The sequence below is a fragment of the Miscanthus floridulus genome, chromosome 6 (assembly GCF_019320115.1).
Source record: "Miscanthus floridulus cultivar M001 chromosome 6, ASM1932011v1, whole genome shotgun sequence".
NCBI classification, from domain to species: Eukaryota; Viridiplantae; Streptophyta; class Magnoliopsida; order Poales; family Poaceae; genus Miscanthus; species Miscanthus floridulus.
Window position 1 is genome coordinate 69,466,929 of NC_089585.1, and position 18,896 is coordinate 69,485,824.

An 18,896-nucleotide genomic window follows, 5' to 3' on the forward strand; every position below is an offset into this window, starting at 1 on the left:
TCTGCCTAACCCTCATACGAACACTGACAGGAGCGTCAGTTCACCACGACGTCCGCCAGGACGGAGTGGAGCCCCATGACCAGCAGACGATGCCTGCGCATAGCGCCGATGACGGACAGGGCCACATGAGCGCCCCATGAGGGGCATCGAACAATCGAACTATCGATCCAGGCCAGACCCGATCGAACCATCACGAACCCATCGAACCTCTAACCGATCACAACACAAGCACACGACCGAGGAGCAACCGAGCTCTCGGCACCCGTTTATTCCTTCCATTAGAGACTTGGGACCTCTCCCTCTCTCGCCCGTTTATAACCCCCACTGCAAACTTTCACTGCTAGTAACATGAGTAATAGCGACGAACTACACGTAGGGACATTCTGCCTGAACTATAAACCTCGTGTCTTCTAAGCACACCATCCGAGCCAGACGCGCACTATTAGAAATTTGTGATGACTCAACACACCGACACTTCACTTCTCCAATCGCCCAGCAAATATGTGAGGTCTTTGGCCTCCGCAATGATGACACCGATCTCCGATTTATCCATGTCCAAACTTTTCAAGTCCGACATGACCCTCGAGCAGTCCGTTTCGATGATAATCTGTGTGACGCCCCTTTGAATTACCTGCTGGAGCCCTTCCACACAAGCCAAGGCTTCTGCTTCTGCTGCGCTACGGCATCTGTCAAAGTACCACCATGGTTAATAAGAAATGGTCATGGAACCCTTTTCCATGGTAAAAAAACAAAGAGGATCGAAATCGTTGGCCCCAGGGCATCTAAAATAAATAAATGTATAGAAGTCAAATAAACTTAACTCTGATCAAATCTATATAAAAAAGTATGATTTATAACATCAAATAACCATCATTGATTATTAATTATAATTTTTTATAGTAATTTTATTTCAGGATACAAATGTTATACTATTCTCTAAATTGAGATTTGTTTGACTCCTGAAGCGTGAGACGCATTTATTTTTGGGTACGTCTACAGTCGCGCACACCGGACCGTCCGTTCGCGTCCAACGGGCTAGACCCTCTATGCTTTCAAACTAGCAGAGGCCACGCGGCTAATCATAGGCTCATAGCCCATCGAAGCCCACCACCAGAGCACACACATCTCCCCATGAGCGACGACTTCGCCGGCGACTCGTCCTTTTCATCCGCCGCCGCCATCCTCGTTGATCGGCCCTGAGGTGCCGCTATCTGCGAGGGACTAGGTCGCGCGTCCGCCTTCCTCGCCTCCTCGTTACCTGGACACTCAGGCAGCGGCGTGCCAGGTGCTGCCGCTCCCCAGGCAGGTGCTTTTGGGGGAGTTCCCTGCCTTGGTCGCCGCCAGCACGGCCGCCGGCCATTCGCCTGCCGCCCACGCCGTGCTCAGGCCGCATCGCTTTTCCTACGCGCTCCCGAAGCACTGTCGAGGTGGAGCCCCTGCTTTGTGAGCTTCAGCTACACTCACTTCCTTTTCACATTTCAAATTTCGAACTCAAACTCGGCACTGTCAAAACCCTCATCCGCGGTTTCACTTCTTCAGTCCCTCTTCTCCCACGAAATTTCCGCGGTTGCACCATACCGGAAGCTGCAAGCATGGTTCGATCGCCTGCGGAGGAGGAGGGGAAGGATGCCGGCACGGGCTCCGGCAGCTGGCCACGCAGCCGCCGCTACGCAGTGGGGGATGAGGTCGAGGTCCTCTTCACCGGACCGGGCTTCCGCGGCGCGCGCTTCGAGGCCACCGTCACCGCGCGCCTCCCGGGCTCCGGTCGCTACAAGGTACTTTACTGCGAACTCCTCGCCCGCCGCGACGGCCCCCCGCTGCGGGAGGTCGTGGCAGCCTCCGATGTACGGCCAAGACCGCCGCCGCCGCCGCCGCCGGGGCGCGAGTTGGAGCTGTTCGATCTCGTCGAGGCGTACCACAGCGACGGATGGTGGCCGGGCGTCGTGTCCGACATCCGGCCCCAGCGGAGGCGGAACCAGGAGACACAGTTCGCCGTGTCGCTCCCGCTGTTCCGCGAGGTAGTGGTGCTCTCGGCCTCGTTTGTGCGGCCCAGGCGGGAGTTCGTGTACGGAAGCTGGATCGACGCGCAGGAAGTGGTGAGCAAATAGCGCCTGCTTTGCTCTATCGCATAGAAACTTCCTTTTGATTTAGCACTCCAGGTGCAGGCGTGCAGCAATTTTGCACTAGCTTCACAGGAAATAGTTCAATTCCTGCTTAATTTTGGTGAAAATCCCCACTATCCAAAAAGGGACCTAGGATTTTTAAGTTTCCATCGATCTATTATATTTATTAAGAAACATAATGTTCTCTGCTCTGTTTTCAGGATTAATTTTATTGCACATCAAACTTATCTACTATTTCATCAAATGAAAGCACATAACTATTTTGCAAAAAACCTGTTTCTGTACTGCATGCACAGGAGTTTGTTCTTGCATTTCTTAGACCTAAGCATGCTCCATTGCTTTAGTGTGTTTATTTAATGTCATGCTGATTAGCTGATGCAAACAGGTAGCCAATAGCCTCTTAGAAAAGTTTTACATGCATTGATCACGAACTATCTGCCCGTTGGGATGCTTAACCGTGCAAGCCAAACAGTACCTGGAATGGAAAGACTAGTGACACCATAGGTTTATTTGTTTACTAAATATCCATTTGAGAATAAGGTGGCTTCATTTATACATCTTTACAACCGAGTCACTTGAACACCTATTCACTAAATCATTGCAAGTTAAGGATTGTAACTAGGAGATCATGTTTACTCCTCAAACTGCCCAGTAGCCATTTAGCCTAGTTTATACTGTATGGTTATCTAAGCCACCAAGTTCATGTTCTAAGAGAGCATTTGCACTGAAGCTTAAAGAGCACCATGGCATTTTTAGTTTGCCAAATAAATTATCTCACAGTTTTGGTTAACCTAGCTTTGTTGAAAACAGATTGACTGCTTCTTTTCACTATTTTGAATTCAGCTGCGAGGGATACCACATTATGCAGAAGGAAGCCACATAGAAGTGATGTGTGATAAACAGGGCAGAGTTTGGAGGCCGGCTATTATTAAGAAGATGGTCGGCAGTACCAACTATGTTGTTAGCTACGGAAATGGGGAGAGCTCCATTGAGGTCCTCCACACAAGGTTCATTCGGCCAGAACCCATCTATGACAAAATGAAGTTGGAGTATGAATTGAAGCCCTCGGCAGAGGTGGAAGTATATCATGATGGCATCTGGTCACTAGGTGTCATTGCAGATGTTGGCAGCTGTGAACCTAGAAGATATAGAGTAAAGGTCAAAGAGCATAGCAACGCATATGGAAATGACTACATGATTGTGTCAAGTGCGTCCTTGAGACCCAAGGCCAAATGGGACAGTCGGGAATGGAGGATACGTTCTACCAAGGTGTTTCACCAGTTAATCATTGAGTATTCATGATCTTACCCACGTCTTGAGTCTACTTCTAAGTTGTTGTTTCTATTGCTTCGCATGATTGCAAGTTTACGATATCATTTCAAATGATGGTTATATTTATCCCAATTCTCTGTACTAATATCCCCTTTTTGTTTAATAGAAATATGCCAGGAAAAGAAATTATTCAGATTCTGATTCTGACTATTCATCAGATTCTGGCTATTCACCAGAGTTCTCCACACCTGGTGGAAACAGTGATCAGTATAGTTCAATCCCTAACAAAAGGGTGAGGAAAGAAAATGCTCAAATGGAAGAGGTGCACTTGAGGCACTCTTTAAATCTCAGGCAAGATACAGACAGCTCATCATTAAAGGATGTTATGGATATGGAAATACCTTCTGAAAAGCATGTATCTAGGGTGAAGACACTAGAGAGAGAACGGGCGGGTTTAGGGTTTGGGGTTGTAAAGGGGGAAGAGCAAATACTGGAAGCCAATGCAGTGAAGTTAATCTGTACACCGTGTGATGGAAAAGGGAGGCACTCCTTGCCAAAGGTACACACTGTCTTGATTTGAATCCTTTCTTCTTTCTAGCAACAAAATTTGAAAGTATTACTCACTTCACCAGCATTCAAAAGTGTGGGAAGTTATTTTAGCACAAGGTTGGTGCATTTCTCAGATAGCTTTCTTCTGTATCATTCATTTTTTAGCTTCAGTACCTTCCAACTGTTATCATGAAGACATGCGCCTTTTTGGTCACTGATTCTTCCTCAGTACTGATTCAGATTCCTTGCTGTTTTCATCTGGTCACGTAATCTAGGCACTTGCTAGTAAGAGAAAGGACCTTTCTGTTTCTTCACTGGATGATGTTATTGAAATTGATAGCAAGTACAACTTTGGTGATGTTGTTGTGATCAGTGATGACTCTAGCCATGGAAGTTTTATTGAAATCAGCGACGATTCTAGTTATAACCCAATCAAAATGCAAAGTGAAAGCGAAAACCAGGAAATGTGCCCAAAAATTACAGAGGTAGCAGATCTTCTAGCGTTTCTCTTTTCTCCTTTTTCCTCCCTTTGAGATATACATATATGATATATCCTTCTTGATTGTCTAGCATTACGATATATCTGAATTCCGATGCAGGTGAACAGTTGGGTGGCTGGTACTTCCATTGAAGGAGCAGGTACTGGTTTGACTAACCCTAGAATTTGTAAGTTCTTGTTACAAGCATAAGCCTGATTTACACTAGTAAAGCCTGTCTAATCAGTTGCAAATATTATCAGCCAATCAGAAGACTGTCAACCAATCATATGGTGGAGCCTTCCCAATTGGCAAACTAGAATCATCTTCGTCTAGACTACGGGATACTGAAGGCAGTCTCTTGTGCATTGAAGCCCCTAACGATAACAAAGTAAATATTCTTTCTTTTGTCATATATCACAACCATCTCATTCCAATTTTGTCCACCCAACCAATGGGAGAGGCGTGAAAGAGAACCTACAGCTGCCAGGCCATTTTCCTGTGGCCTCTTTTTATTTTGTTTGAGCTTATTGAACTCGATGGAAATTGTTCACTCTTTCTGATTATCTATTGATGTTTCTATGTACAGATAGATACAGAAAACAAAAAAACAGGCATTTCACCTGAGGAGGCGGCAGCCTTCCTAATCGGAAAATTAGAACGACCTTCATCTGGACAAAAGGGTGTCAAGGCTGACCTTGTTTGTATTGAAGCCTGTAACGATAACAAAGTAAGTACTTGTCATGTACGGGCGCACCTATAGGCGCCGTCGTGACAATAGGAGGGCTGCGGAGCGCGCAGCCAAGGCAGGTGCCACCGTCAGTGGCTAAGTTTAGAAAGATAAGATCTAGTTTCCTTTTGCATGCCTTAATTATAGGAGAGTTAGTTGGGCCATTGGCCATATATGCGGTGTAACAGACTTGGAGAGAATTAAGAAAGATCATTTACCTTAAAGTTGCTTCTCTCTCCCAAACCCTCTCTCAAGCCGCCGGTGAGGTCTCCTCACGGTGAAGGCCTGGAGCGCGACTACGAGTTGCGTAGTCGCGGCCCGGCGACGTTGGGCGTTGAGGCGCTTGACAACCTGGTATCAGCGTCACGTACATCCTCTCCCACCCGCTCCAGCCCTCCACCACCCCCTTCCACGTCCACTCCTTCCACCGGCCACTCCACCACCATGGCTGAACCCTCCATCAAGGACCTCATGGAGATGATGAAGTCGTTCCAGACTGAATTGTCTTCCGTGAAGGCTGCCATGGCCACCATGAAGGACAAGTCAGCATCGTCGTCGGACAACGGCGGCGGCGGCCGCGAGGAGCCTCCCCGTGATCTGGATCGGCCCCCACGATTCCAGAAGCTCGACTTCCCTCGCTTCGATGGCAAGACCGATCCGATGCTCTTCATCAACAAATGCGAATCCTATTTTCGCCAACAGCGCACCATGCCGGAGGAGCGCGTGTGGATGGCCTCCTACAATCTGGAGGACGTCGCGCAGCTGTGGTACATCCAGTTGCAGGACGACGAGGGTACACCGCCATGGGGACGATTCAAGGACCTCCTCAACCTGCGTTTCGGTCCACCTCTCCGCTCGGCGCCCCTGTTCGAGTTGTCGGAGTGTCGCCGCACCGGGACCGTGGAGGAATACTCCAACAGGTTCCAGACTCTGCTACCGCGCGCGGGTCGGCTCGAGGAGGGCCAGCGCGTCCAACTCTACACCGGAGGCCTTCTTCCCCCGTTGAGCCATGCTGTCCGCATCCACAATCCGGAGACGCTCGCCGGGGCCATGAGTCTCGCCCGTCAGGTCGAGCAGATGGAGTTAGCGCGGCTACCCCCACCAGCCACCCGGGGAGCCCCTCGCAACCTGCTGCCAGCGCCGGCGCCTAAGCCGCCGCTGCTCGCCCTTCCTGCACCACCAGCGGCCGCGCCTCAGCCGCGACAGGATGGCCCGCCTTTGAAGCGGCTGTCTCCGGAGGAACAGGCGGAACGGCGCCGTCTCGGCCTCTGTTTCAACTGCAATGAGCCATATTCCCGCGGCCACAATCGCGTCTGCCGCCGCATCTTCTACCTCAACGGCGTCGAGATCACGGCCGCCGACGAGGAACCAGCGGGGGATGATCAGCAGGACGGTGCCCCTGTCTTCTCACTCAGGGCAGTGGCCGGTATGCCCATCTGTGACTCCATGCAGGTGCGGGTCTCCCTGGGCGCCTCCACCCTCGTCGCGCTCCTGGACACCGGCTCCACACATAATTTCATCGCCGAGGATGCCGCCCGCCGCACCGGCCTGCCGATCCAGCCGCGCCCGCGCCTCACGGCCACCGTGGCCAACGGCGAGCGCGTCACTTGCCCGGGCGTCATCCGCCGCGCCCCGGTCCTCATCGAGGGAGAGACGTTCTTCATCGACCTCTTCGTCATGCCGCTCGCGGGGTATGACCTCGTCTTGGGGACCCAATGGATGGTCACCCTTGGCCGGGTGGTGTGGGACTTCGTCGCCCGCACTGTCTCCTTCTTGCACCAAGGCCGACAGGTCTCCTGGTCAGACGTCGCCGACCGTCGGCCACCTCTACTCGCCGCCACCACGACACCAAACGCCCTCCTTGAGGAGCTGCTGCACTCCTTCGACGGGGTGTTTGCCGAGCCGGCGGGGCTGCCACCGCAGCGAGCACGGGCTCACGCCATCGTCCTCAAGCCCGGCTCTACACCTGTGGCGGTTCGGCCATACCGCTACCCGGCGGCGCACAAGGACGAGCTGGAACGGCAATGCGCCGCCATGCTGGACCAAGGCATCGTACGCCGCAGCGATTCGGCGTTCTCATCGCCGGTATTGCTGGTCAAGAAGCAGGACGGGACTTGGCGTTTTTGCGTGGACTACCGCGCTCTTAATGCCCTCACCGTCAAGGATGCTTTCCCCATCCCCGTCGTCGACGAACTCCTTGATGAGCTGCATGGCGCGCAGTTCTTCACCAAGTTGGACCTCCGTTCCGGCTATCACCAAGTCCGGATGCGGCCGGCTGATGTACACAAGACGGCGTTCCGGACCCACGACGGCTTCTATGAGTTCCTGGTGATGCCGTTCGGGTTATGCAACGCTCCGGCAACATTCCAGGCGCTCATGAACGACGTGCTCCGTCCATTTCTTCGCCGATTCGTCCTTGTCTTTTTTGATGATATATTGATTTACAGCAAGACGTGGGCGGATCACTTGAGGCACATCCGAGCCGTCCTCGCCGAACTTCACCGCCATGTCCTCTTCGTCAAGCGATCCAAGTGCATCTTTGGGTCACCTTCCGTGGCATACCTGGGCCACATCATCTCCGCCCAAGGTGTGGCCATGGACCCGGCCAAGGTGCAGGCCATTCACGACTGGCCGGCACCTCGCTCGGCGCGCGCGGTGCGTGGCTTCTTGGGCCTCGCCGGATACTACCGCAAATTCGTCCACGACTACGGCAAGATTGCGGCGCCCCTAACTTCGTTGCTAAAGAAGGAGGGTTTTTCCTGGAACGACGCGGCCCAGGCAGCTTTCCAGGCACTCAAGGCGGCCGTGACGTCGGCCCCGGTGTTGGCGCTGCCTGACTTCACCAAGGGTTTCATCGTTGAGTGTGACGCGTCCACGCATGGCTTCGGGGCGGTCTTGCTGCAGGAGCACCATCCGATCGCTTATTTCAGCAGGCCGATCGCCCCCCGCCACCGCGCTCTGGCAGCGTACGAGCGGGAGCTCATTGGGCTGGTGCACGCCGTGCGCCATTGGCGGCCGTACCTGTGGGGCCGCACGTTCCTCGTCCGCACCGACCACTACAGCCTCAAATTCCTCCTCGACCAGCGCCTCTCGACGATCCCGCAGCACCATTGGGTGGGCAAGCTTCTCGGCTTCGACTTCTCGGTGGAATACAAGCCGGGTGCCACGAACACCGTCGCCGACGCGCTGTCCCGGCGCGACACAACCGAGGTGGGCTCGGTCTTGGCGCTGTCCGCGCCTCGCTTCGACTTCGTCGACCGTCTTCGTCATGCTCAACGACAAGAACCAGCCCTGGTCGCCCTCCGGGATGAACTAGCAGCCGGCACTAGGGGCGCGCCGTGGTCGCTGCTGGACGGCATGGTGGCGTATGCTGACCGACTCTACATCCCGCCGGACTCCCCCCTGCTGCTCGAAGTGGTGGCTGCTACGCACGACGACGGACATGAAGGGGTGCAGCGGACTCTACATCGCCTCCGCCGGGACTTCTACTTCCCCGCCATGCGCCGCGTGGTCCAGGACTTCGTCCGCGCCTGCGCAACGTGCCAGCGCAACAAGTCTGAACACCTACACCCGGCGGGCCTGCTGCTGCCCCTGCCCGTTCCCCAGGCCGTGTGGTCCGACGTCGGCTTGGACTTCATCGAGGCGCTGCCTCGCGTCGGGGGCAAATCGGTGATCCTCACAGTGGTCGACCGGTTTAGCAAATACTGCCATTTTATCCCACTGGCTCACCCTTACAGTGCAGAGTCCGTCGCCCAGGCGTTCTTCAGGGAGATCGTTCGCCTCCACGGGATCCCTCAGTCCATGGTGTCGGACCGGGACCCCGTATTCACCTCGACGTTCTGGCGGGAGCTGATGCGACTCACCGGGCCCAAGTTGCACATGACGTCCGCCTTCCACCCGCAGTCCGATGGCCAAACGGAGGCAGCCAACAAAGTCATCGTCATGTACCTCCGTTGTCTCACGGGGGATCGGCCACGGCAGTGGCTGCAATGGCTGCCATGGGCGGAGTACGTCTACAACACAGCGTATCAATCGTCGCTCAAGGACACTCCATTCAAGGTGGTCTACGGTAGAGACCCCCCCTCCATCCGCTCTTATGAGCCTGGAGAGACCCGGGTGGCGGCGGTGGCCAAGACAATGGCTGCACGCGAGGAGCTCCTAGCGGATGTCCGATATCGCCTGGAACAAGCCCAGGCTGTCCAGAAGAAGTTCTACGACCGCCTGCATCGACCGGTCTCCTATGCCGTGGGTGACTGGGTGCTGCTGCGCCTTCGCCAACGGGCAGCTTCCTCTCTTCCCCAGGCGCCCAAGGGCAAGCTGAAGCCGCGCTTCGTCGGGCCTTACCAAGTCACCGAGTGCATCAACCAGGTGGCTGTTCGCCTAGCGCTGCCCCCGCGCGCCAAGCTGCACGATGTCTTCCACGTCGGCCTTCTCAAGAAGTTCGTCGGCGCACCACCGGCTACGCCACCTCCCCTCCCACTTATTCATCATGGTGCGGTGACTCCAGAACCGGAGCAGGCTGTTCGGTACCGGCTGGAAAAGGGTGTTCGGCAGGTCCTCATCCGCTGGAAAGGGCAGTCCACTGCTGGTGCGACCTGGGAGGATGTTGCCGACTTCAGCGACAAATTTCCCCAGTTTCAGCTCGAGGACGAGCTGACCGTCGAGGGGGGGAGAGATGTCATGTACGGGCGCACCTATAGGCGCCGTCGTGACAATAGGAGGGCTGCGGAGCGCGCAGCCAAGGCAGGTGCCACCGTCAGTGGCTAAGTTTAGAAAGATAAGATCTAGTTTCCTTTTGCATGCCTTAATTATAGGAGAGTTAGTTGGGCCATTGGCCATATATGCGGTGTAACAGACTTGGAGAGAATTAAGAAAGATCATTTACCTTAAAGTTGCTTCTCTCTCCCAAACCCTCTCTCAAGCCGCCGGTGAGGTCTCCTCACGGTGAAGGCCTGGAGCGCGACTACGAGTTGCGTAGTCGCGGCCCGGCGACGTTGGGCGTTGAGGCGCTTGACAGTACTCCTCTCTGCTACAATCAGCTAATTGCCATTTGCATATAACCCTTTTGGTTTTATTCTAGTTTATTGAATTCCATGTAATTTTTCAATCACTCTGCATCTGTTGATGATTCTATCGGCAGGTGGAGATAAAAAACCAAAGAATGGGTATGTCTCTTGTGTCAGCAGAAGGTTTTCACCTGGAAACCTGTAGGAACTGTAAGTCTTGCAAAATCAGAATGGTAGTTTTTTTAGTGCATTGATACGCTGACTGACAGGACCAACTGTTTCCAGCAGCCAAGGATATTGCAATTGTATCATATACTAAATGCAATGCATCATCACAACAACCTTGGGGTCAACCTCTAGAACCTGTTTCCGAGAAATCATCAGGACCATCTTCATTGCTTCATCCTGGTCTGATGGTGGATACATCAGCATTCATGCCACTGGCAGTGCCTAACAGCAGCAATCTTTCTCCGGTGTTCTCTACAACTTCCTTGCTGCTGATGCCTAAAAACAAAATGGAGGTCTTTGAGAAGCTACCACAGAATCCACACTTCCGTAAGGCGTGGAATTGTCCTCCAGAACTTCGTGGAGGAAGAGCCATAGGACTTATGGTCTCTTTTGCAGACATGGCCGAAAGCATCAAGAACATGCGAATTCAGGATGAACCACGACTTTATGAAGAGAAGATGAGCATCCTATTGGATATGGAGGAAGAGAACGGGTTTGAAGCTGGCCCCCTGAAGGTCCGCCTCCATAACCTGCTCTGTACAAGGACTTGCCAGATTAATCTCAAGAGCAGGAAAGTAAGATTAGAGAAGGAGATATTTGAGATAGAAGCAATAAACTGTGGATGTGAGCAGCGACTCAAGGTGCTTGACATGTGCGTCATGGGGATGGAAGAGAAGAAATACCAAGAGATGAAAGCTTCACTTGGCATGCAAAAAACAGAAAATTGCTCATCTATTTCAAAGCTCCAAGTCGATTTGTGTCAAGTTGAGGAGTCACTCAAGTATGCTGAAGCCGATTTTTGTAGCATTGCTACTGCACCGTGGCAATCAGATGCTGCACCTTTGCTACAGTAACCTTGCTCAGCTATTATGGGAGGTAAACCTTCTCGTCTACAATTGATATGTTTATGTATAATATGTCTGCTTTCTTCATGGATCTGAGAGAAAATGATCTTCTCAGTTATGTCTATTTTGAGTATGCAGTCTGCCCCACTTATGATCTTCAGATATGTGTATTTTGAGTCGTAATGCTTGTTGCTCTCTTGATTTGTAGCTCATAGGCAATGTTGCAATTTGTGAAGTTGAACATCCTAAGTGATATTTTCAGCAATTAGAAGACCTGTTATTAATTTTTTTTTTCTCGAACATGATATAATAATAAGATAGGAGACGAAGAAGACTCGTACAAGCCCATTAGGACATCGTTTTTCATGAGTGACTAGCCAGGAAACAAGAAGCGACCTAAACATCATGCTACGGCCAGCTATGTGCCTATGTCTAAGACCTCTTGAATTTGAAGGGTTTTCTTATTTTTTCAATAAACAGAGGTGAACTTGGTGTTTTTTTTTTTTTTTGAACCTGAGGTGAACTTGATTTTAACATGTAGGAAGATCACATCAAAACTGCACCACTCAAAACTATAAAATCTTCTAAATTGGTAGGCGTAAGTAGTATATGTGTGGCCTTGAGAGTGCAACAGAGGTCGATCGGTATCTGATCTTGCTAGCATTTCTCGTCGGTGGCCATCGCGGACTGCAGCTGCTCCGCCTGGCTGCTGGCCGGTGCCGTTGCCCACGTGGCGCAGACGAGGTAGGCGACGAGGTTCACGACGCTGAGCACGGCCAGCAGCCAGTAGAAGTAGTCGAGGCGGCTGTGGTTGATTGTGTCACCGAGCCACTGCGTGCAGCTCTTGACGAGCGAGACGAGCGCGCTGCTGAGGAAGAAGCCGAGCGAGAGCGTGGTGAGGAAGAGGCCCGTGCTCATGGTCTTCATGCTCTTGGGCGACCGCGTGATGAAGAAGTCCAGCTGCCCCGTGTAGATGAATGCCTCGCCGGCGCCCACCACCAGGAACTGCGGCGTCAGCATGAAGACGCTGATGGGCAGCGACCCATGCCCTGTGCCGCCACTCGTGGCAGCGACGGCGAGGCGCTGCTTCTCGCAGATTGCTGCGTCGGCCATGCCGATGATGGAGAGGACCAGGCCGATGCCGATCTTCTCCAGGTTCGTGAACCCCTGCCGGCCGGTCACGAGGCTTCGGCAGAGCGGGACGAAGACGTGGTCGTAGAAGGCGAGGGTGAGCATGATAGCGCCGACGAAGAAGACGGTGAGCGAGGCGGCTGGGATTTTGAACCCGCCCGCCCATGCGCCGGTCCATGGTCGTCGCCTGCTCCACGGAGAAGGTGATCATCTGTGCATAGATGGTCCAGAACAGGATGGTCGTCGCCCACACCGGCATCAGCCGCTCCACCATCTGAACCTCCTCCACGCCGGACGCGGAGCACAGTTTCCACGGGTTGGGCGTCGGCCGCCCGTCGTGGCCCACCTCGTTGTCGCTGTCGCCGGCCATCACTGCCGCCCTGTCCAGGAACGGGAACTAGGCGCGTGCTCGGGGCGGTCCTCGTAGAGCGCGGAGGCGGTGAGCGGCTGCTTGACGATGTTCCGCTTCCGTGCGGCAGCGACGAGGACCCGGAGGATGTGCACGATGGGGCTCCCAGAGCCGCGTTTGTAGCGGTACCGCCTGGTGCCAGACAGGAAGACGGTGATGGCGCCGAGCATGGCGCCGGCGCAGATGCCATAGGCCCAGCTCCGGCCGACGTTGTCCTGGACGTAGACGAGGACGGTGACAGCGAGGAGCGTGCCGACGCTGATGAAGAAGAGGCCCATGGCGGCGCGCTCGCGTGCGTCGCGCTCGTCGAACTGGTCGGTGCCGAAGCCCGAGACGCTGGACTTGAGCCCACCGGTGCGGAGCGCGATGAGGTAGAGGCACACGTACAGGACGCCCAGGAGCCCCGTGGCCTGCTCGCAAGGCCCAGCCGCGCCGGGTCCACACGGCGGCAGCCGCAGCTGTCTTACCTCCGTGGACACTGCCAACAGTCCCGTGCCGTGCCCTGTCATGTGTGCGCATGTGCATGGATCATCTATCGTGCCATGCCAGAGCAGCAATCAAGTTTGCGTTGCATGCATACATGAGTGCTTACGATGGCTTGGACGAGCGCGAAGATGGCGATGGTGAGGTATCGTCCGAGGAAGGAGTCGGCAAGGAATCCACCAAGGAGGCAGAGGAGGAAGGAAGTGCCCATGAAGTTATAACGACAGACTTCCGTAGACGTTGTAAGTCCTGTCGCTAAATATCTTTAGCGTCATACAGTACTTTTAGCGACAGACAGTCGGCTGCCCTGAATATTTATAGCGACTGTCAGCCTGCTGCTACTCTTTAGCGACAGATAATCAGTTACCACTTTTATCAACAGACTATATGATAGTACATTTAGCTTCACCGACAGATGGTTCAATGAGATAGTTTTAAATGGTTAAAAAAATAAAAAACTAAACTATCAACAATTATTAAGAATGTCACAAAGTTCATTCATCATCACACAAGGACTCTAACTTCAATAAATACAAGCAGCTTCACAAATTTGATCAAAAGTTTACAATAGCTCATATAGATAAGCTCACCATCTCATTTATTTTCTCTAGATACATACTCAAGCTGATACATTAGGTTGTGTGGATTTAAAATAGTGCTACCACTAGCACTAAGCCTAGAACAATCTACATTGGACCATCTGTGAGATACATCAAGCTGATACATACTCAAAAGGATATTGCTGCAAAACAATAATCACTGTGAGAAAGAGGATCAGTTGACGATATAGCCAATCCTAGAAAGAAAGTATGCTTGGAGGATCAAGGAATACCTGAAATAGTGAACCTGCCATAAACCACAATGTGTCAAGCTCATTATACTCTCTCCTTATTGCCTCATCTCTAGCAACAACTTCATCCTGCAAACATATCATCTACGTTAGGATATTAATGTTCTTACAGAATATTGAGTAATCCTTCAACATAAAAAAAGAAATAATGTTATATTGAGAATTGAGATACAACAGAGTAAAACCACTAACCTTCAAGGGGCTTCCAGTAAGGTAATCCAATTCACTTTCATTCCATAGAAGTGGTGATTCAACAGCTAGCTGCCCCCTTCCTCGATGTCGCTCAAGTTCCTTAATGTAGGGGGTACCAAAATGAATCATTTCCTTGCTTTTTCTCATACATGAGATACAATGCCAAGCATGCCAGCTCAGATAACTTGTTGTTTGTTAACAACTCAGCTGCATGGTTCAAAAATATCAACAAACTGAGAAACATATCTGTGACATATAAATCAGTTACTTTTATCTTTGTGCAAATGGGCAAATGCACAAAATTGTTGTGACACAGGTGGGTAATTGTTACCATTGAAGTAGTTATTCCCTTTAGGGATAAAAAGTTATAAAGAGAAATATCGTTAACATAAAGCACAGAGAACTACTGAACCAGAATTAGCAGTGGACTACACACATCACACAAGCAAAATATACAACAAGCACAAATGCATTTACAAGGATGAAACAAAAATATCACATCAATTTTGATGCATTCATGCTTCGACTACCTGTTATCTTGACTAATAACAAAACAACCTAACGAAATTCCAGATATTGACTAAGTGGCTTACAGTCATGCATACCAAATCTGCAACTCTATTTTCAGTATGTCTAACTCAACTGAACGAAGCCCAAACTGCAGCAGCTTCCTGTTGTGACCAAGTACGGAGTTTATCCAAGAAATATCGCCCTACAGGAACATAATAGCATAGGATATCAACAAACCATATTGCCATACATTAAGAAAAGCAACTGTACTTACGTTTCAGTATGTCTGACAACTAATCCAGTGCCAATTGAAGAGAATGGTACCGTAACAACTCTACATATCTACATAAAGTCACACTATTAATCAAGTTGAAAACGTTGCAGATGTCTAATCTATCGGTCCGGTGAACCGAGATCTATTGTGCCAAGGTACTTACCACGACTTGGGTGGTGTAGCTGAAAGCGAAGACGTCACGCTTGGTGAGGAGCTTGTCCACGAACGGCCTAGTGACGAGCAGCACCGTGGACTGGTACGACGACGACTGGTACAGCAGCTGCGTCGAGGAAACCTTCAGCCTCCTCTGGATTTGGTTGGTCAGCTTTGTTCAACACAAGGTTAAGGATGACAAGCCAGCATGTGGATGCAGTGTATGCAGGGTGCATGAAAGACTGTAAGATCCAGCAGCTCGCTTGGGTGCTGAACTGGTTCATGTCAAAACAGCAAGCACAAGGATACAATATGTCCGACCAAAAGCAATGGCTTGCAAACAATTTACAGAATGTATGATTCTTTATCCAAAGGCAATTCAATTTAGCATCCCACAAGCAAAACAAAGTACAGATACTAGGAGCTGAAATGACACTATATATCAAAGCCGACAATCCCACAAGCAAAATTTTAATGATCTTAGTGGCTGATGCCACTTTCCGTTGCCATAGATATTTACATGCATCTGTAATCTTGTTCTTGCTAAAATTTTAAAGAAACAAAGCTACCACGCACATAGTGATGCAGTCCATTTATTAAAGATAGCAGCACCAACTATCACTTCATATGAGATTCTAGAGTCAATATAAAATTTGAGATGCAGATCACAGTCGGCAGGAGACTTTTTCACAGAGCCACTAATATTTCACAGTGAAGCTTCATATATGCTCTAAAATAAAAGTCAGGGGCAGTCATAAGCTAACAACCTAGAGCTGTTATGAGGAAAGCTTAAAATTTTCTCCAGACCATCTCATGAAAAAACAAGCTTAATTTTTTAACTAGCAAAAGAGACAAGCATCCAGCGTTGGAACAACAGGCCATATTCAAGAGCTCGGGCTTGCAAGCTCGGGCTTGCAGAGAAGAGGAAGAAATAAGATCCTTGCCTTATGAGCTCCGGCTTGCAGAAGATCGATGGTGGCCTCGTCCTTCATCTCACTCAGCTCCTGCATCAAAAATGAGAACTCAACTTGATACAAGTAAACCAATTACCAACACTTATACAATACACAGGAGATGATTGGGGAAAGACACTTAACATGGTACAATACACAGGAGAGCAATGTACACGATGACTGAATGGCTAGCTATATTCAGTTACTACCATCACAATAAAAGGAAAAAAAATCCATGCTGATTCATTGAAGCCACTGATGACCATGTGTAAACTGAAGTTTAGAACTAACTGTTACTTTCTTCCACATGTGATGGACAACTTGTGCTTGTGCTCAGCTAAAGGAGCAGCATGCATATGCATGGCTAGGAGTAGTTTGCAGGAATGTATTGATAAAAGTAAAATTAGTACAGATAGCAACATGGGAGCCACTAAGCCAATTACTAAGGAAATGCACATCTGAAGGTTTTGATCTAAGTAAACCTGCACAAATTAGGACATGAATGACAACAAACTGAACTCACAAACCTAGTTGGATTAATACTATCAGTGAATCAACAAAACTTTGAACTTTTATTAAGCTGACAAGAAAAAAACAAACCACAAAGCTGACAATTACCTTTTTCAATACACAGAAATTACACAAACCACAGAAGTTAGGTTTGTCTGTTCGACCTCACCAGAGTGGATGTAGCCGGCGGAGGAGGAGGAGCTCCTTGGCCGCTGAGGTCACCATGCCCTACATCGATCCGGGTTCCAGGCCCCGTGCCGCCACCAGACTTCATTACAGCATGTGTTCAAAGCGCTAGCCTTCTCAGAGCCAACTTATATCCCTACATGACCACAAAATGAATGAAGTTACAGAATAGGCTGAGAACATGCAGAGTTCGATACTAAGCTTATATGAAAAGACATCCACAGTTAAATAGCCATCACAGATTATGACAGTACACCTGATTTCTCCTTTCTTAATGTGATAACATGCATAGTTAATAGAATAGCAAATCAGCAAGCTACAACGAATACCACTTTTGTATCACTAAGCTATTGCTTGAGCAGTATTTGGCAAAACAAAAGACATGATAAACCATGACCAAGATATAAGAAAGATATCTAAGTTTGACAGCATTAACAACCATTCAAAATTCTTGCAAAACTGGAGTGTAGTGATCTGTTTTTTTTCCAAATATGGCGGACATGCATACTCTGCAGTACTAAATCTTTGCACGCCCTACTACTGCAGTAAAATTTTTTTTTACTTTTCCTCTGAAATACTTCAATCCATTACTTGCTTAGGCTATTAGTCATGTCTGTGTTTATACACTTTCGACATTTCATGGAAGATAGCATTGCATCACCTATTGAGCTCCAACAAGTGATGTATGTCCTCACAAATTTTGTTTATATATATGAATACAAGCAAACATTATGAATCCCTGTACTTAACTGTAAAATAAATTGCGCTGCAGTGCTTTCTAAGACAGTTCCTTGAGATTTGTTTTCCTTTTCCTATTGTATTATTTGTAAGCATATCCATGCATTAGCCCCTAAAGGAAGTAGGCAGGGGCGTGTGAGTACATGTACCTGTGAGATCGAGTTTTGCCGGATGGGTGCAGCAGCGGCCATGGAATGAAGTACCGCATGCAGTGGAGGGTCGAGCGTCCTCTGCCGCTGGCGACTCCCGGGCTCATGCTCGCTGCCGCTGCCTCCTCCTGACTGCGTCCTCTCTCACCGGATCCGACACGCCTTGGGGAACAAACGGCCGGATCCATGCCTCCCTCACCGGATCCACGCCGTGAGCGCCACAGCCTAGTCCTCCTTGGATTTGCAGGGCCGCCACCGCCTGGATCGATGGAGGGGGCACGACCGCACCTTGCGGGATGCGTGCTGGAACACAGAGTGGAGGCGTGAGGGTTGGGAGGGCCGAGCGAGCGCTGCGGCGAGGGGAGAGGATGAGGGAGAGGGCGCGGCCTGGAGGGGGGAGAGGAGACAGTGGCGGCTGAGGTTGGATAGGAGTGATTTTTGGTCTATGGTTTCTGTAGGGAAAGTCCTTTTTATACTTCGTGGGCGCAATGAAGGCCGTTGGATCTTCAATCGATGGTCAGCAATTATGGACTGAACATAGTAACGGGTTCATTTGAGGTTTAGGCCCATTGCTGTGTTGTGTTACTTTTATTTTTAATTTCTAGTAAAGTTCATAGTTATTGTTGTAATAAAATTTTAAACTATAAATGAATTCAAATGAAAAAAATTGTATGCTACAAAGTTTTAAAAATCATCGAGATTTACAACTTTTGTGTTGGTCATTTCTCTATCCGGCTTTGTTTTAACAATTAAAATTTTGAATTTCAAAATATAAAAACTTCAAATAATATTATGAGAAAGTAAATGATTTCAAATGAAAAAGCCATCAAAAACAAAGTTATAGAAACCAACGAGATATACAATTTTGTTTTAGTCATCTCTCCATCTGACTTTGTTTGAACAATTCAAAATTTGAATTTCAAAATATAACAACTTCAAACAATATTTTGATATAGTATATGATTTCACACGAAAAGGTTGTAAACAATAAAGTTATAGAAGCCAACGATATCTACAACTTTTGTATTGGTGATTCCTCCATCCGACAAAGTGTCCGACAAAGTTATAGAATTTTGTTTGAATCCTATTGGAAGTACGCACAGTTTAATTTGGAATTAGATTCGGTAAG

General features: G+C 49.7%; 2 protein-coding genes and 1 pseudogene across 13 annotated transcripts; 1 reads left to right on the forward strand and 2 right to left on the reverse strand.

The window, feature by feature from the left end:
- Positions 1–1,111: 1,111 nt before the first annotated feature.
- On the forward strand, positions 1,112–11,389 carry LOC136456103 (DUF724 domain-containing protein 6-like). Of its 8 annotated transcripts, XM_066455876.1 has the most exons (11): positions 1,112–1,443; positions 1,540–2,096; positions 2,967–3,392; positions 3,562–3,746; positions 3,819–3,954; positions 4,220–4,429; positions 4,544–4,610; positions 4,684–4,811; positions 5,010–5,150; positions 10,291–10,366; positions 10,442–11,389. In XM_066455876.1, exons 2-11 carry the CDS (start codon positions 1,593–1,595, stop codon positions 11,236–11,238), a joined length of 2,670 nt encoding a protein of 889 aa, XP_066311973.1. In that variant the 5' UTR covers positions 1,112–1,443; positions 1,540–1,592; the 3' UTR covers positions 11,239–11,389. The 8 variants fall into 8 exon arrangements, with proteins under 8 accessions (XP_066311973.1, XP_066311969.1, XP_066311971.1 ...); XM_066455872.1 differs by having other exon boundaries at positions 3,562–3,954; XM_066455874.1 differs by having other exon boundaries at positions 3,562–3,954; positions 10,445–11,389.
- A 182-nt stretch (positions 11,390–11,571) lies between these two features.
- LOC136460664 (protein NRT1/ PTR FAMILY 6.2-like) overlaps positions 11,572–18,896 on the reverse strand; it is a 36,852-nt pseudogene continuing 29,527 nt past the window's right edge.
- Positions 13,750–18,206, reverse strand: LOC136456105 (UDP-xylose transporter 3-like). Of its 5 annotated transcripts, none has more exons than XM_066455885.1 (9): positions 17,768–18,206; positions 16,864–17,016; positions 16,176–16,235; positions 15,242–15,385; positions 15,079–15,146; positions 14,900–15,006; positions 14,295–14,501; positions 14,085–14,171; positions 13,750–13,994 (listed from the first exon to the last, which is right to left on the reverse strand). In XM_066455885.1, the coding sequence occupies exons 2-6, from the start codon at positions 16,966–16,968 to the stop codon at positions 14,988–14,990; spliced, it is 396 nt and encodes a 131-aa protein (XP_066311982.1). In that variant the 5' UTR covers positions 16,969–17,016; positions 17,768–18,206; the 3' UTR covers positions 13,750–13,994; positions 14,085–14,171; positions 14,295–14,501; positions 14,900–14,987. The 5 variants fall into 5 exon arrangements, with proteins under 5 accessions (XP_066311982.1, XP_066311979.1, XP_066311978.1 ...); XM_066455882.1 differs by having other exon boundaries at positions 14,938–15,006; positions 15,242–15,403; XM_066455881.1 differs by having other exon boundaries at positions 15,242–15,403.